The sequence below is a fragment of the Macaca nemestrina genome, chromosome 5, assembly GCF_043159975.1.
Source record: "Macaca nemestrina isolate mMacNem1 chromosome 5, mMacNem.hap1, whole genome shotgun sequence".
Taxonomy (NCBI): domain Eukaryota; kingdom Metazoa; phylum Chordata; class Mammalia; order Primates; family Cercopithecidae; genus Macaca; species Macaca nemestrina.
The window spans coordinates 14,190,448-14,206,583 of NC_092129.1; the positions used below are offsets into that span (position 1 = coordinate 14,190,448).

General features: G+C 40.3%; 1 protein-coding gene across 8 annotated transcripts in view; it reads right to left on the reverse strand.

The window, feature by feature from the left end:
* Positions 1 to 487: 487 nt before the first annotated feature.
* Positions 488 to 16,136, reverse strand: part of LOC105492058 (adenylate kinase 9) — a 189,032-nt gene continuing 173,383 nt past the window's right edge. For all 8 annotated transcript variants that reach the window (XM_071096284.1, XM_071096283.1, XM_011758916.2 and 5 more), the window contains 8 exons: positions 14,457 to 14,603; positions 14,129 to 14,349; positions 6,599 to 6,795; positions 5,374 to 5,543; positions 5,043 to 5,141; positions 2,989 to 3,091; positions 1,634 to 1,748; positions 488 to 1,205 (listed from right to left, as the gene is read on the reverse strand). In XM_071096284.1, the coding sequence (XP_070952385.1) occupies positions 1,003 to 1,205; positions 1,634 to 1,748; positions 2,989 to 3,091; positions 5,043 to 5,141; positions 5,374 to 5,543; positions 6,599 to 6,795; positions 14,129 to 14,349; positions 14,457 to 14,603 (1,255 nt within the window). In that variant the 3' untranslated portion in view covers positions 488 to 1,002. The remainder of the gene's footprint in view (positions 1,206 to 1,633; positions 1,749 to 2,988; positions 3,092 to 5,042; positions 5,142 to 5,373; positions 5,544 to 6,598; positions 6,796 to 14,128; positions 14,350 to 14,456; positions 14,604 to 16,136) is intronic.

Here is a 16,136-nt window from a genome sequence, read left to right on the forward strand (position 1 = left end):
AGTCTCCTGAAAAAGTAAAGGCTTTTGAGGTTTATCCTAACTTTGAAAATAGGCTTCCAGTTTTTGTTTAAAAATCATTTTATTATGAAATATGTAATGCAAAACATATATAAAAAGTCTTCTAGTTTTTAATTAACATTATTGAATTTATAGGAATCAAAGAACTAAACCATCTATTGTAGAGATTATGAAGGCTCAGAGAAATTTACCCAGGGTTACACAGTTAATGGTCATATGCTTTATTTCTTATGAGTCAATCTTGCTGTTTCATATTCCAGATCTTTTTATATTGCTGCTGAAAATTGTTCTTATTTTAAAAATCTCATTAAATTCAATTTAGTAAGTTTTCCTCTAGCATATACTGAGTCATATAATGACTCTAGATTTCATCCTTCTTAAAATTCCAGGTAATTTCTAATTATAAAATAAGGTATGAAGCTTACTTCAATGAATACTTAAGAAAAAGAAAAGAGGCAGCCAGTCAGTTGTTGCAAAATCCATTTATTTTATTGGGAAAATGATAGTATCTTATGTTCACAAAGTTCACAAACAATTTCTTACGTAAAATGTATAACCCATATTTTGGTTTCATTTATAAGAATGTTAATTGTGTTTCTTAAAGCTTTCTAGCATTTAATGAGTAATTTTAACAGAGACTGACTTTTCTACTGAAAATGTTAAAAAGGAAAATAATACATTTATTAAATAAGTTACTTAAATTTTCTATATGCAATTATAAATAGAATGCTTATTTTGTTAAAGCATCCAAGTTCAGGCAAGGAGCAATACATTTTAAAATTGTATTAAAACTTATGTTTCCATAAGAGTGCTCCTTCCTGGCTGGCAGACCTTTTGAGTTCATCTGAAGTCTGGCAGCCATGGTACGTTGCTCAGGAGGCAAAAGTACTTCCAAGAGGTCCAGATTTTCAATCTACTTCTCTCAGTTTCCCTCTATCACTTTCAGATAACTCTTGAGATTCAGGCTGCTATCACCTAAGTAAACTACCCATTAATTGGGTCTATATTTCTGAGAGAGAGAAAGGTCTTTAACTTATGATCAAAGTCAATGGCTCTGAACTGAGGTTCCTTGTATTTTCTGGTCATCTTGGCACCCAGGTATGTTATGAGTTCACAACTCTCCATAAACTGCTCCATCTTCTTCTTATACTTTTTTCTTGTATATTCAGAACCTTTGGGATTAAATGCTGTAGAAAATTTCACAGAATTGTGAATAATTTCTGCTAGTGAGTGAGTCATTAAATGAAAGAGAAAGAGACCTGGATGTGTGATTGAGTTAGTTACATAGTTATGGTTGAGAAGATATCCAAATCCCAAATAAAATCTGGAGATTATTTGTTTTAGGTCATAATTGCCTCTATTCACTCTTCTTTATGGCATGGATTATTGACAGCTGACTGTATTACTCATAGTCCCTACTTTGAAAACAGAATTTTAACTTTGATATTTTATTTAAAATATTTGGCCTGTATTGTATTTGCTACTAACACTCTCTCTCTCTCTCTCTCTCTCTCTCTCACCAAGCAGGCAACTCAGTTTAACAATCCTATTCATCACTTATACTACCATTAATGTTAAATTCGTTCTGAGTAGTAAATCATTAAAAAAGACATACCTTTGAGATGAAGTGCTATATATAGCAGTGCAGATCTCCTTATACTTAAGAAGGGGAACTTGGGCTTTAAGCATCCCGCTGCATTCATTGCTTTAATTAGAGAAGTTGCTATACCCTGCAGGGAGGGAACAATTCAAATTTTGTGTATACTTGAGTTTGGTTTCTTTTCTTAGTGCCAATAGATAAAGAGGCAAATATTTCTTTGCCTCAAATAGTCCCCTGGAGTAGGGATGGGGCTTATAAATATGGTTAAATGACCAGTTAGCCAACAGGAAATACAAAATACATTTGATTAAGAAAAATGAAAATTACAAACTGACTCAGTGTCAGCTGGGTGATGGATAGGAGTATATGGGCTTCATTACACAAGTCTCTCTATTTTTATATGTTTGATATTTTTTATAACAAAAGGTTAAGAGACGAAAGAAGGGGACCCTAGGCTTTGCGTTATCTTTGCCCGTATCTGCTTCCATTCTCAGAAATGGCCAGACTGCCTCCCACTCTGAGGACCCTTGGCCACCTGACAAGGAATTCCAGAGACCACAACAGTCAGTGCTGGCAAGATTCCAGAGCCCAGAAGAAGGTAAGAGGCGCTCCTGATAAAATTTGACCTTCATGAGAATACTCCCCTCTGGGTGGGTCTCATCTGGCATTTTGATGTTAAACCAGACTGAAGGCTAACCTTATAGGCAAGTTGAAAAAATCAGAGTGGTTAAGAATTGCTGACAAAGGTTTGATATTGTGCCCTAAGCATTTATTTTGTAGAATTTTTTTTAAAAAAGCTTTAAAAATAGTAAAAATAAATAAAATACTAAAGATAGTTGTTGGCTGCTGCTAAGTTTTGCTATTCTTAAAAAGTTATACTTGGATACATAAAATATAACTTAAATAGAATAAATAAATAATAGTAAATAAAACTGACTTTAGCTGGATGTGGGGCAAAATATGGGCTTTTTGGTTTGGTTGTGTCACTATAACTCCACTCTTTCGAGTAGTGAGTGAATGACCCTCTCACAGACTGAATCTGCACATTTCAAATTATGAAAAGTTTCACAGACACTGAAATTCAAATGTAAGAACCAAACTACATATCTAATTCAAATGGAAACAATTTTGTGATGCTGTACTTTCTGTTCACTTTGGTGCAGACATTTTGGAATTAGCTATGGAAGCAGGGGATTTTCATACATTTTATTTAACCACTACACACAAACAAAATAGGCTGAGTGAATTTGCAGCTTAAAATCAGAAAACTCTGCCTTGAATTTTATTGTTCCCAAAATGAAAATTAGTGTTAAAAAGAAGAAATCATTGTATTCTTCTAACATATATAACAGAAAATTAAGTAAAAGAACCTGTTCCAGATATCCAGGCAAAGGAAGACTAGTAAGAAGTATCGGTTCCCTTAACGGGGGAAGCTTGTGTGGAAGCTTCTGTTCCCAGTATTTCAGCGGCGACCTAAGAACACAAAGTTCATTAGATGGATGCTCACAGTTATACTCAGTGTGTATAGATAGGAATAGACAAGAGATTATTAGAAGATAAAGTTCACTACTTGTTTTTCTGCCCTGGGAAGGCTGGGGCTCCTGGAAATGCACAGCCACTCATTCAACTGGGTGCCCAGCCCTACTCACCTAGTCTCCGTTTTCTCATTTTTCACAGCAATTATATAAAACTTTATTTTCCTCAAACTTCTGACTCTCCCAAATGCCCCCTCACCCCCAGGCAGATGCCATGCTGTACTCAGAGAAGCCATCGGGATGGGACTTCCTCAGCCCATCACAACAGAGCCACCCACATGTTCTCTTCCCGTGGTGAGGTGCCTCCCATCTGAGACGAGGCCCCTTGGTCCCACCGTTCCCTCCCTCCAGGCATCTTACTACAGCACCCGCTTGCTCCCTGCCTTGGCATCTCTGCTACTTCCTTCTTTATTGGGTCCTTCCAGTGCATATGCATTTAAACATCTTCATAATTCCCCATTAAAAAAAAAAAAGAAAAACCACTTTTACTCCTTAAATCCTATATGCCTTCCAGAAACGAACATCTCTTCTCTTTTTATAATTAAACTTCTTCAAACAGTGGCTTCACTAGAGATTGCAAGCTACCACATAAATTTTATCTATAGATGGGATTTGATCCACATGTATTTTATTTTGAAATTTGAATCAAATATGGATGTTTAGGAATGTGAACAATTTAAACAGCAATAATGGTTTCCAGCTTCTTCCAGCAGTAGATGGGCAGCTGCTGGTCCCTTCAGCTGGCCATGTGCAGTCCAGTTTGCAGCAGGCCCCCTGACTCCTGCGTCTTCACACCTAGCCTGCTTGCCTTAGGTCCCTCGCCTCCTGGCTGCTGTAGGCATCTGTGTTCGTTTGTAGCCTCTGCACTACAGGCAAGAGCTCAAGTTTCCTCAGCTCTGCTCCTTGGAGCTCTGTAGTCATGTCCTCTCGTGTCACTTGACAAAACCGTTCTTGGCAAGATTACCAATGAATAACCTGTCACGCCCTAAATCTCAAACGCTTTTCAGCCCTTGTCTTGCTTGACCTCTGAGCAGCATTTAAACCTGTTGCTATGCCATCCCTCCCCTCCGCCTCCCTCAACCTTCCTCATCCTGGCTCTCCTTTCATGTCTCTATGGTTCTTCTTTCTCAGTTTCCGTTGTAAGCTCTTCTGACATTCATGCGTTGGTGTTTCTCAGGGCGTGGTCCCAAGCCCGCTGCCTTCCCCACATAACTATGGATAAGCTCAAACATGCCATCGTATCTCAGACAAGATCACTGGCAGCCTTATCACCCATGGTCTACACTTTAGTAGTGGTCTGACTCCAGAGTAAATTTGATTCTAACACTGACTTCACTTAAAATCAGTCATTGTGCTCGGATTGCCCTCAGGATCACTATGAGGACACAAACTTTACACAGTGTGACTCCATGAAACCGCAAACACTTGATGGTGGTCTTACTTGGCCTTCCACACTCTGGCCCTGCCCTCCACCTCCAGCCTCGCCTTCGCTCAGCCCCTTCTCCACGTCGCATCCAGCTGTGCTGAAGTTCTTGCAGTTCAGGAGCACCCTAGGCCAGGTTTGTTGTAGGTCCCTCTGTTTGGAGCATGTCCCTCTTTCCCGTCATCTAGCCAATTCCCACTCCTTATCCTGACCTTACACCCACACACAATTCAGCTAGACCTTTGGGCTACACTTTCTCAGAAGTCCAGGCATTTCCCCACCCTAAAGTCCATCACATTCTGTTGTTATCAGGCACTCAAAGTCCATCTTACCCTGGACAGCTTTGGGATGGCAGGGACCAGTGCTTGTTCTCACACACACACACTCTCACACTCCTTTCCCCAGTTCCCAGCATGTTGCATGCAACACAGGTTTTCAGTAAATATTTGTGATTTAATGGTCTCACCTCAAAAATTTCTGGAGTTTTTCTTTATTCTCACAAATATATATACGATTACGATATTCTAAAGCATAGTTAATGCTACCGGGTACTAGAGCTTCATATCTGGAAGACCAAAAAACAAAACAAAACCTCTATTGTATAATTAATATGCAGTCTTGTGTAAATAAAATGTCAAAAGTATTTTATTTTTCTACCTATGTAGCTCAAGGAAGACATAGAATATTTTTCCAGTTAAACAATAGCGACCTCATGACCAAAACGTTAAGATTGTTACGTGAACCGCTTCTTCGGCATAGCAGTATCATTCTATTCTTCCATGAGGGCCAGGACTTGCCTTTGGTTTCCATCCTGATAGGTCACTGGACAGTAGCCCTGGAGCTCTGCACACTTAGGGAATCGACTCTTCAGCTCGGACAGCGTCAGCCTTTTGGGGATCATGTCAGCAGGTGGGAGTGGATGAGGTGCTAAGGGAGGCACGTACAATTCTGGGTTCTCCAAGAATTTCTATTAAAAAAGAATTCCAGTAGCAAGACGATTTAAACCAGAAATGCTATGCCAATCAGGCCACTGAGGCTCTCCTGCACCCTCCCCATTTTCAGTAGCAGCATTCTGCCGCTCCTCAAACTGTAATAACCTCTCCTCTGACCGGAAGCTCCTTACAGGAATACTCCCAAGTGATCACATCCAAGATTTATCCTCATCTCAGTCAATCATTCATTCATTCCTACAAAAAACACTTGTTGCGCTCCTACTACACGACAGGCACTGGAGAGAGCAGGCCCCTGCCAGCCCCATCTTTCTGTCCCGATGTGTAATTAACCGGTTGGGTGCATTTGGCAGGTGAGTTAACTTCTCCAGCTTCAGGTATTGCTCTGTAAAATGGAGTGGGTGGACCAGACACATGGCCTTTAATGTCACTTCCAGTTTTAAAAATCCTATGATTACCATTTAAGTAAGCAGGAATAAATAAATATCTCATAATAAAGGGAACAACAATTCTAATTCTCCAAGGAAATAAAACGTTCAGAGGCATCTGATTTTATTTTTTTTGTTTTCAACTACTAATCTCTTAAAATCATCAAATTGTGGACATTATGAGACGAAATCTATATTCTGTTCCATTAAGCAGAAATATAAGGTATCTAAAGAGTTCTAGTGATAGAAAAAAATTTAAAGTGCAGGAGACATATGTCAGCTCTTGCTTAATTTCTACTGACTCTGATTCCCTTCGGCAACCCTGGGCCCTGAATCCCCTGGATCCCCTGTGGGCTGAGCCCTTGATGTTCAGCATCTCTTCCATTGATGGGGCTCACGGTTGGCTCTCCCTAGCCATTAGGCTGGCCCAGGCCAACATTGGACTCCTGCAATGTTTCAAATTATGTCCTGGGATGCAGTTTTGGAACTCACCACTGAGTTGCTTCACTGGTCCCAGAGTCACAGGTTCCAGTAATGGGGCTCCTGGTACCAAGTTTTTGGGTGCCTATCCCTTCCTATTGATGAATTCCAAGATAAGATATTTTCTTTCCTTAGTAAATATTTGGAGTTAGGAACAAACTTACATTCAGTTTTTCCTGAGAGCTCATTTTATAGTAGTGCCCCCTGAACTCTGCTGCAAATTCCAAGGAGTCAGTTGCAGAGCAATCAAATAATTCCTGGGATTCTGCCAGGCTGACAGGGCAGAACTGTCCAAATTCTCCCAGGCGAGAAAGCAGCTCTTGAGGTGTGATACATAACTTGTCAATGCAGGCAGCTTTTCCTATTATTAACATATTAACTATTATTATGTATATATTTTTCATAGAAAACACAATGATTTTTGAAATTAAAATAATTTTAATTACACAGCACTATACATACACATTATAAAATTCCAAACAATAGAGTAAAAAGTAAAAGTTACTATTCATATCACCGTCGTTTCAATCCAATACTTAACCTGAGAGGTAATCATCACTGTTGGATTTGTATCTTTTTTCAGTCTTTTTTCTACATATTCACATATATATTTTTTGCATATAGTATGCTTGTGCAACTATACTATAAACATTATTCTGCAACTTGCTTTTATCAGTCAGTTATGGTCTTTGACCTCTTTTCATATAAGCTTATACAATTTACCTAATTTTTTTTTTTTTTTTTTTGAGATGGAGTCTCGCTCTGTCACCCAGGCTGGAGTGCAGTGGCGTGGCACAATCTCAGTTCACTGCAACCTCTGCCTCCCAGGTTCAAGTGATTCTTGTGCCTCAGCCTCCCAAGTAGCAAAGATTACAGGTGTGTACCTTTCACGGCTGGCTAATTTTTTTGTAATTTTAGTAGAGACGGGGTTTCGCCATGCTGGCCAGGTTGGTCTCAAATTCCTGGCCTCAGGTGATCCACTCACCTCGGCCTCCCAAAGTGTTGGGATTACAGGTGTGAGCCACTGTGCCTGGCCAATTCACCTAATTCTTTTTAATCGATGCATAGTATTCCACTGTATAAACACACAAGTAGTTTACTTAACCATTTATCTATTGATGAATGTTTTGGCTGTTTTAGTTCTTAGCTATTATAGACTATATATATGATACACACACACACACACACACAATTTATACGTGTATACCCGCACATTTATAAACCTGCTACATTTAAAAAAACCTATGGGCCAGATTTCAGGAAGTGCAAATACTTTGTTGACATGATGTTACTCACACAAAGTTCTCCCTGTGCCCAGATCCCACCCAAGAGGAGGAAAACAAACATTTATCCAAAAGTGATTGGCTTTATTCTAAAGGGTAGATTTTAAAAAGAAAGTGCCCAAGTTCCTGTAATGAACAAGATTAAGAGTTTTCTCTCTATGCTTACCCAGAACAAAAATGTAAGTATACACATAAAAAAAGAGAGTTTTCTCTCTAATACTCCACTGGAATGGGGACTTCAAAGCAATATGAGATGTTATAGAAAACAAAATTACTTTTTAAATACATTTTAGTTATAATGAGTGGACTTATTATAGCCAGTATATTTTGTTAGTTGTCCTTTTACCAAGGAAAAGTTTTACCTTTTTTAAAGATTATGCCTAGGAAGGTCCTAAATTAACCCTAAAATTATGAAGCATAAATCATAGTTTGCTTTTTTGTTTATTAGGATAGAAATGATCTCATCTGAAATGTACTATTACAGAACTATAATCCCTTATCTAAGACCCTTGGGGCCAGATATGTTGGATAATTCAGAATATTTTAGATTTTAGAAATACATCGCACTCAGCCAGGTGCAGTGGCTCATGCTTGTAATTGCAGCACTTTGGGAGGCTGAGGTGGGTAGATCGCTTGAGCCCAGGAGTTCAAGACCAGCTTGGGCAACACGGTGAGACCCTGTCTCTACAAAAAATACAAAAATTAGCCCAGTGTGGTGGCACATGCCTGTAGTCCTAGCTACTTGAGAGGCTGAAGTGGGAGGATCACTTGAGCTTGGGAGGTGGAGGCTGCAGTGAACCACTGCACTCCAGCCTGGGCAACAGAGTGAGACTGTCTCAAACAAACAAACAAACAAAATGAAAGAAAAGAAATGCATCACACCCTCACAGAGTCTGGAGAAGCACCCTGTAATCGATAAGATGAAATTTCTCCAACCAAATAGGATGACCCTTCCCCACTTACTGGGTTTCATAAAAAGATTGCAAATAGCATATGTCAGCTCATGTGAAGTTTTGCCCTCAAATGATTTATAACTAAATTTGATATTTTTAGAGGTTTTTGGATTTTGGAATCGCACGCCAGAGGTGTCATGTCACATGATTGCCTCACTGATCTGCCTGCCTGTACTGGGGAAGAGGGTGTGGGGGTCCAGGAGATGATGTCCCCTGATACCAACTACCATTTTCACTTCTTCAAAAGGTCACATGTAATCCTGAAAAGGAGATGGTTGGGAAACCATGCCCAAAGAGGTTTCCATTATGCAATCTCTCCACAATTCTGCTTTTAAACAGGGAGTCAGGGAGGGGGAAAGTAACATACACAAAATGAAGGGATCTTTATTAACTGGCATTTCTTTAAGCATTACAGCCCTCCTTCAATAAGGCAGGCATTTAAAACCATTGCTTATTGACTCTCATCCTTCATTCATCTCTTGAAAGCAAAGAATCTGGCCAGGTGTGGTGGCTCACGCCTGTAATCCCAGCACTTTGGGAGGCCGAGGTGGGTGGATCAAGAGGTCAGGAGACCAGCCTGACCAACATGGAGAAACCCCATCTTTACTAAAAATACAAAAGTTAGCTGGGCGTGGTGGTGCATGCCTGTAATCCCAACTATTCGGGAGGCTGAGGCAGGAGAATGGCCTGAACCTGGGAGGTGGAGGTCGCCATGAGCCGAGATCGCGCCATTGCACTCCAGTCTGGGTAACAAGGGCAAAACTCGGTCTCGGAGGGAAAAAAAAAAAAAAAAAAAAGCAAAGAATCATCAGTGTGGTATCAGCACTATTCCCAACAAGGTCTTCAGGACATAAACTGATAAAGTGCCAGTATTTTCCAAATGGTAACATCTAAGACTCATCAGAGTCAACAGAGGTCACTTAGAATCCCCAACTCAACTTCTGAGTCCCAGAAGAAAGGATACCAGCCATGAATGAATCCTGACCATATCATTAGGTTCTGGTCTTCTCTGAAGAGCTGAGAGCCAGCTGGGTGGGATCTCCTGAATGTCTTTGCGCGTGTTTCACAGAGTTAACAGAGGGGCTTTCTAGGAGAGCATTAATGACTTTGAACCTTACCACATAAAATTATTGTCACTTAACATTCCCAATTGCCCGATTAATCTGAACATAAATCTGACTGTGAATTCCTTCACCGTATCATCATGTCATGTGTATCACTGGAAGCCACAGGGTGGGCTGATCTGACGTGACTCCAGTGGTATTCTTGATCCCTGCCTTGTGGTGTTCATGCCTTTGTGTAATCTCCTCCCCCATGTGTGGGCTGGACTGAGTAACTTGCTTCTAATAAACAGAATATGGCAAAAGTGAGGGGCTGTCACTTCCAAGATTAGTTTACCATTATGGCCTGAATTATGTTTCCCAAAAAGATATGTTGAAGTACCCCCAGTACCTATGAATATGACTTTATTCGGAAATAGGGTCAGAGAAATACACACAAACAGACAGATATGGAAAGGAAAGTGATGTGTGAAGACACAAAGACACACACACGGAGAATGCCATGTGATGACAGAGGCAGAGACTGGAGTGATGCGTCCACAACCTCAGGAATGCTGAGGATTTCTGGCAACACTGGAAATTAACAGAAAGGCATGGAATAGATCCTCCCCTAGAATCTTCAGGCAGAGCATGGCCCTGTCAACACCTTGATTTTGGACTTCTAGCCACCAAAACTGTAAGACAATACATTTTTGTTGTTTAAGCCACCCAGTTGGTGGCAGTTCGTTTCAGCAGCCCTAAGTAAAACAATTACAAAAGACGGACACTCTTTCTTGCCCTTTCAGGTAGTTCACTTGATAAAGAAAGCTGCCATGTTGGAGAGGTTTGCGTGGCAAGGAACTGAGGGTGGCCTCTGGCCAACAGCAGCCAGCAAGGAATTGAGGTCCTCAGTCCAGTAACAATCAAGGAACGGAATCTTACCGACATCACACGAGTGAGCATGGCAGTGGGCCCTTTCCCAGTTGAGCCTTCAGAAAATACCATAGTCTTGGCTGACACCTTCACTGTAGCTTTGTGAGAGACTAGCCAGCTAAACTGTCCAGATTTCTGACCCACAGGAACTCTGTGTGTGTGTGTGTGTGTGTGTGTGTGAGATTTGCAGTTGCTAAATTTTGGACTAATTTGTTACACAACAATAGATAACAAATACACTATTCTATCTGTTGCTTATTATACAGATGAAAAGGCTAAGAAGTCCCAATATTGATTTTCTACAAAGAATATTACACTATTATGATACTATAGTGGTACTATAACATGTAGTACTACAGTACAATAATACATAGCATTATTAAGGTATATAGTATTAAAATACAAAGTATTATTATATCATACTACATGGTGCTATACTATTATAATAGTATCTACTCCTAGGTTGCTCTTTAGCTCAGATGTACTGAACCTTACCAATCCTGACAGGTTTAGTGACAGGGTAATTTAGAATCATGTGACTTCAAGTCTCAAAAGACACCCAAATGTCTCTTTTTCTAATTATTGGGATATTCTTGATGACATCTGGCAATATCTATGTACCCTCTTCCGGAACGTGGCAGGAGGAATCTCTTTAATCCTCTAGCCCCAGCCTTGCACCATCTCACTGATCAGGGTAAATATTGGCCTCCTGGTAGGGGAGGATCATTTGAACAGTATAAAAAGGAAACAGAGCATGAAAAAAAATCAAAACTAAATTCAAACAATCAAGTACAAGCTAGATTATCAGGGGGACGCTGAAGCAGAAGAGAACAGGACAGATTTCACTGAGATGAAACTATGTGTGGCAGAGGCAGGCACTGGAATCATGTAGTGGATCCTCAGTTCCGTCTCCAGGGCTGACACACCCACCCTGCAGCTGCTGGACACCCTGGTGCTGATGGCTCACAGCTGGACTGGAAATTGCCCTTCTATCACAGCTTACACAAGTTATACTCCCCCCCACGGGGTGGCCTGCGGTCAATGACAGGCTGATGCGAGGGTGGAGAGGATACAAAGCCTGGACCCTCCCCCTACTCTGGGGACATTTTGAAGGTCCCTCCCAGAACCAGTGTTTCCCCAGGATCTACTGAGGGCTTCTGCTCCCACCACACTGCAGGTTAGTTTCTCCCTCTACCGAATTTGACCGTCCTGACTTGTCCACAGGTGTATCTCCTGATTAGAGTTGCTGGATAAAATAAAGGACACTGCTGGGTGCTGTGGCTCACGCCTATAAACTCAGTGCTGTGGGAGGCTGAGGTGGGAGGATTGTTTGAAGCCAGGAGTTTGATACCAGCCTGGGAAACAAAGTAAGAATGCCCCCTCCAAACTCTATAAAAACATTAAAAAAAATTAGCTGGGCATGGTGGCATGCACCTGTAGTCCTAGCTACTGGAGAGGCTGAGGCAGGAGGATCCTTTGAGACTAGGAGATCAAGGCTGCAGTGAGCTATGATTGTACCACTGCACCCCAGCCTGGGGAAGAGAGCAAGCTCCTCTCTCAAAAAAACAAAAAATAAAATTAAAGAATGCCTGGTTAAGTTTGAATTTCAGATAAGCAATGAATATTAATAGTTTTTAGTATAAGTATACCCTATGCAGTTATTTGTGATATACTTATAGTAAATAATTATTGTTTATCTGAAATTTAAATTTAACTGGGTGTCAGTTGGGCATGGTGGCTCACACCTGCAATCCTAGCACTTTGGGAGGCAGAGGGGGGTGTATCACCCAAGGTCAGGAGTTTGAGACCAGCCTGGTTAACATGGTGAAACCCTGTCTCTACTAAAATACAAAAAATTAGCCAGGCGTGGTGGTGCACACCTGTAGTCCTAGCTACTCAGGAGGCTGAGGCACGAGAATTGCTCAAACCCAGGAAGGGGAGGTTGCAGTGAGCAGAGATCACACCACTGCACTCCAGCCTGGGTGACAGAGTGAGACTCCTTCAAGAAAAAAAAACTGGGTGTCCTGTATTTTTAGTTGCTAAATCTGGCAACTCTACTCCTGAAAGTCCTTTCTGGTAAAACTTCTGCACGTGGCTTTTCATCTTGAGTCTGTTTCTAGGGAACCCAGTCTAAGACAGGGAGGGTGAAATAGAGTAACAGAAAGATGAGTGAGGCACAGCTTTCGCTTCAAAGTCTGCTGTGGAGTGTTTTCCAGTGCGATCCCATCCAGAGCTTATTGAGATATTTCTAAAAACTCAATTCTCCCTTCCCTTGCACTTTTATCTTCATGCCTTATGATCTGTAGGTGAAAACAGATTTGTAAACAAACAGGAACCAGAGATACTGGTTATGCCCACATGATGAAGCAAATGAAGATACAGTGATGCAGTTATTATTGGAATCCTCACTGCATTTTTCTTTGTACAGGATTCTCTTAGTCACATTGCTCCCATAAACCTCATCATACCTTCTCTGTAGTTTCTGAAGTTAAACAAAATCATGAAACAGATGTCTGTGAGACCCCTACAGATCACATCTTTGTAGTCATCACTCTTTTTAGAGATATTAGATGTTGATAACTTTCCTTGTATTTTGTGTGTTTTCAGAGAACAGTCAAGAAACTAATGAGAATATATAATCAAACATGTGCTTCTGTGAATTCCTAATATAGATTAAAAGACATTTTAATGAGCAAGTTCAGTTTTTTTTTTATGGACTCAACATTTACATCATACTATAATGGGTGTAAATAGTAAAAATAATTTTAATTCTAGATTCCTAAATCAAATTTTGCTCTGCAATCATGGACCCATATAACTACTCCACACATTCTGAAAAATAGCTTCTTACTATTCCAAACACTATATACCCTTTTAGTGAGAGATCATGCATTATTTTTATGTCCTAGATTCACAGAGGCATTCAATAAATGATAGCTTGGGTAGCGGCAGTCATTTATTAGGACAAACATGCCCACATGTCATAGTCTATTTTGGCTGCTATAACCAAATGCTACAGACTGAGTAATTAATAAACAACGGAGATTTATTGCTCACAGTTTTTGAGACTGGGAAGTCCAGAATCAAGGTACCAGGAAATCTGGTATCTGATGAGGCACTGTTCCTCATAGATGGTGCTCTCGCTGTATTCTCATGTGGTAGAAGGGGCAACCTGGCTTCCTCGAGCCTCTTCTATAAGGGCTCTCATCCCATTCATGAGGGCAAGCCCTCATGATCTAACCACTTCCTAAAGGTCCCACCTCTTAATACTATTACACTGGGGATTCGGTTTCAGCATATGAATTTTGAGTGATACAAATATTCAGACCATAGCATCACAATAATTGAATAATAACTATATATATAAAATACTGATTAAGTCATGCCTGACTCATGTTCAAATGGAATGAATTAGAGTAACATGAGTCAGGCATGTTTACACTTTAAATTAATATTTTATTCTACCTTAAAAAGTGCTTTCTTACCTGCTTTTATTCTCTCCAGGTATGTCTGCATATATTTATTCACCATTTGAACATTCTTAATGACTTCATTCCATACCCACCACTTGCTGTGAAATCCATCAATCACATACCAGTTCTGATGCTGTTCTTGATAGTATTGCCTAATCTCACCAATATTTTTGCGATACTTTACATTATGGACAGCTATAATTTGTGTGCTATTGTGCAATGGATAAGGCAATCTAATAGAGAAACAGAGAAGGAATGGAGAAAGCTGTTCAAAACATATCTTTTTCATCTGTATGATTAAAGTTTATTCCTTTTTTGTTGTCTTCATCATGCACGTTACCTTTGTTCATTTTCTTTTTCTAGGAGCAATCTTTTGAAAATCTCCTTGGAAGGCACACTCAATTCAAAGATGACCATGGGAATGATTGACCTGGCTTCCAAGAGATTCATTTGATGTTTAGTTACAGGATATCCATCGATGACAACACTAACAAGGAAAAACATGAAAATTAAAATTCCACATTTCTTTTTCTCTTGTACTTCCTTTCTGTCTTCTGGAACCAGTCTGTCTCTTTAGGAGTAGCCCCATGCTTTTCCTTATGTAACTCAATTTATTTTCTTCACACTTTGCCCTCTTCATCTCTGCATCTTTAATCTCAGTCAGGCCAAGAGCCATGAGGTGGGCAGGACACATCCAAACACAGTTCAGAAGGTGGGCGTAGGAAAGAGCTCTGAATTTCTACACTCAGCATGCTGGAGATAGATTTTGGCAGAATTTGAGAGATAACTCCCACAGTACCTTGAACATTGTGTTCAATTGGTGCTATTAATCTAAACATGAAAGAGTATAGCTTTACAGACAGATAACTTTAGATTTAAAATCTGGTTTGAACTTTCTGAGAGGAAATGATATTTAACTCTTAGAGTTGTTTTAAAGATTGGAGACCAGGTATGTAAAGCAACTAGAGTAGGACCTGGTACATATTAGATGCTCAAGAAGTAGTATTTTAGTAAGAGACTAAGCCAATATGGAAAAAAAAAGTGTGCTCTAAGCTTGCTTTTTGCAGTAAATGCTCTGTGAGAAGCCTGAGAGTGCAGCTGGGGGAGAGTTGGTGAGAGTGGCCCTATAATATTTGGGTGGGAATCATTCCATCAGGACCCATGATGCATGCCTCTGAGCAGAAATGGCTAGGAGAATTTAAACTAGTTCAATAAATTGAGATAATGAGATTGTCACTAACAAACTGAGAGGAGGGGAAAAAAAGGCTGGTTATAGTATCTAGCCCCCAAGGTCAGGAAACTCCCTGTGAGGTGGGAGCAAGCTGGGCATGCTGGCGTCAGGTGGTCATCAGGGAGCTTGGTTTGGCCTAAGCCACAGGATGCCCTGCCTCAGTGCTTTCCAGCTGTTAAAGCAAACTAAATATGGCCACACTTCTGTATTTGAGTTATTGTGGATGAACTGTGACCTAACTTAATAGTCAGACAAGATTGAAAACCTAACTTAGGAGTATGTGCCTATAACAATAACTGAGTCCTGGGCAATCCTAGTGGCCATACTTCAACCACTCATGGGTTGCTAAGTGTTTAAACTGTGTTCAAATAAGGCAAACACCAACCTGTAACCAATCCAGCTGTTTCTGTATCTCACTGCCAATTTCGGTACACCATTTCCATTTTTTGTCTATAAATCTTCTTCCACCATGTGGCTGCGCTGGAGTCTCTATGAATCAGCTGTGATTCTGGGGGCTGCCCAATTTGTGAATTGTTCATTGCTTAATTAAACTCCTTTAAATTTAATTCAACTGAAGCTTTTTTTTAAAAATAACAGCTGAGTCTCTAGACACTGGCCTACAATTCTACAGCAGAGGGGATTGTTGGCTAGGCTGGCCTCATAGAGAATGTATGAGGGTGCCATTGTTTTTTTAATCAAGAGTAGCTCAATTTACTTGTTCTGTGAAGAGTCACTTGAGTGGCCCTCAGGATTAGGGAAATTCTGGGTGAATGAGCAGTCATTGTCCTG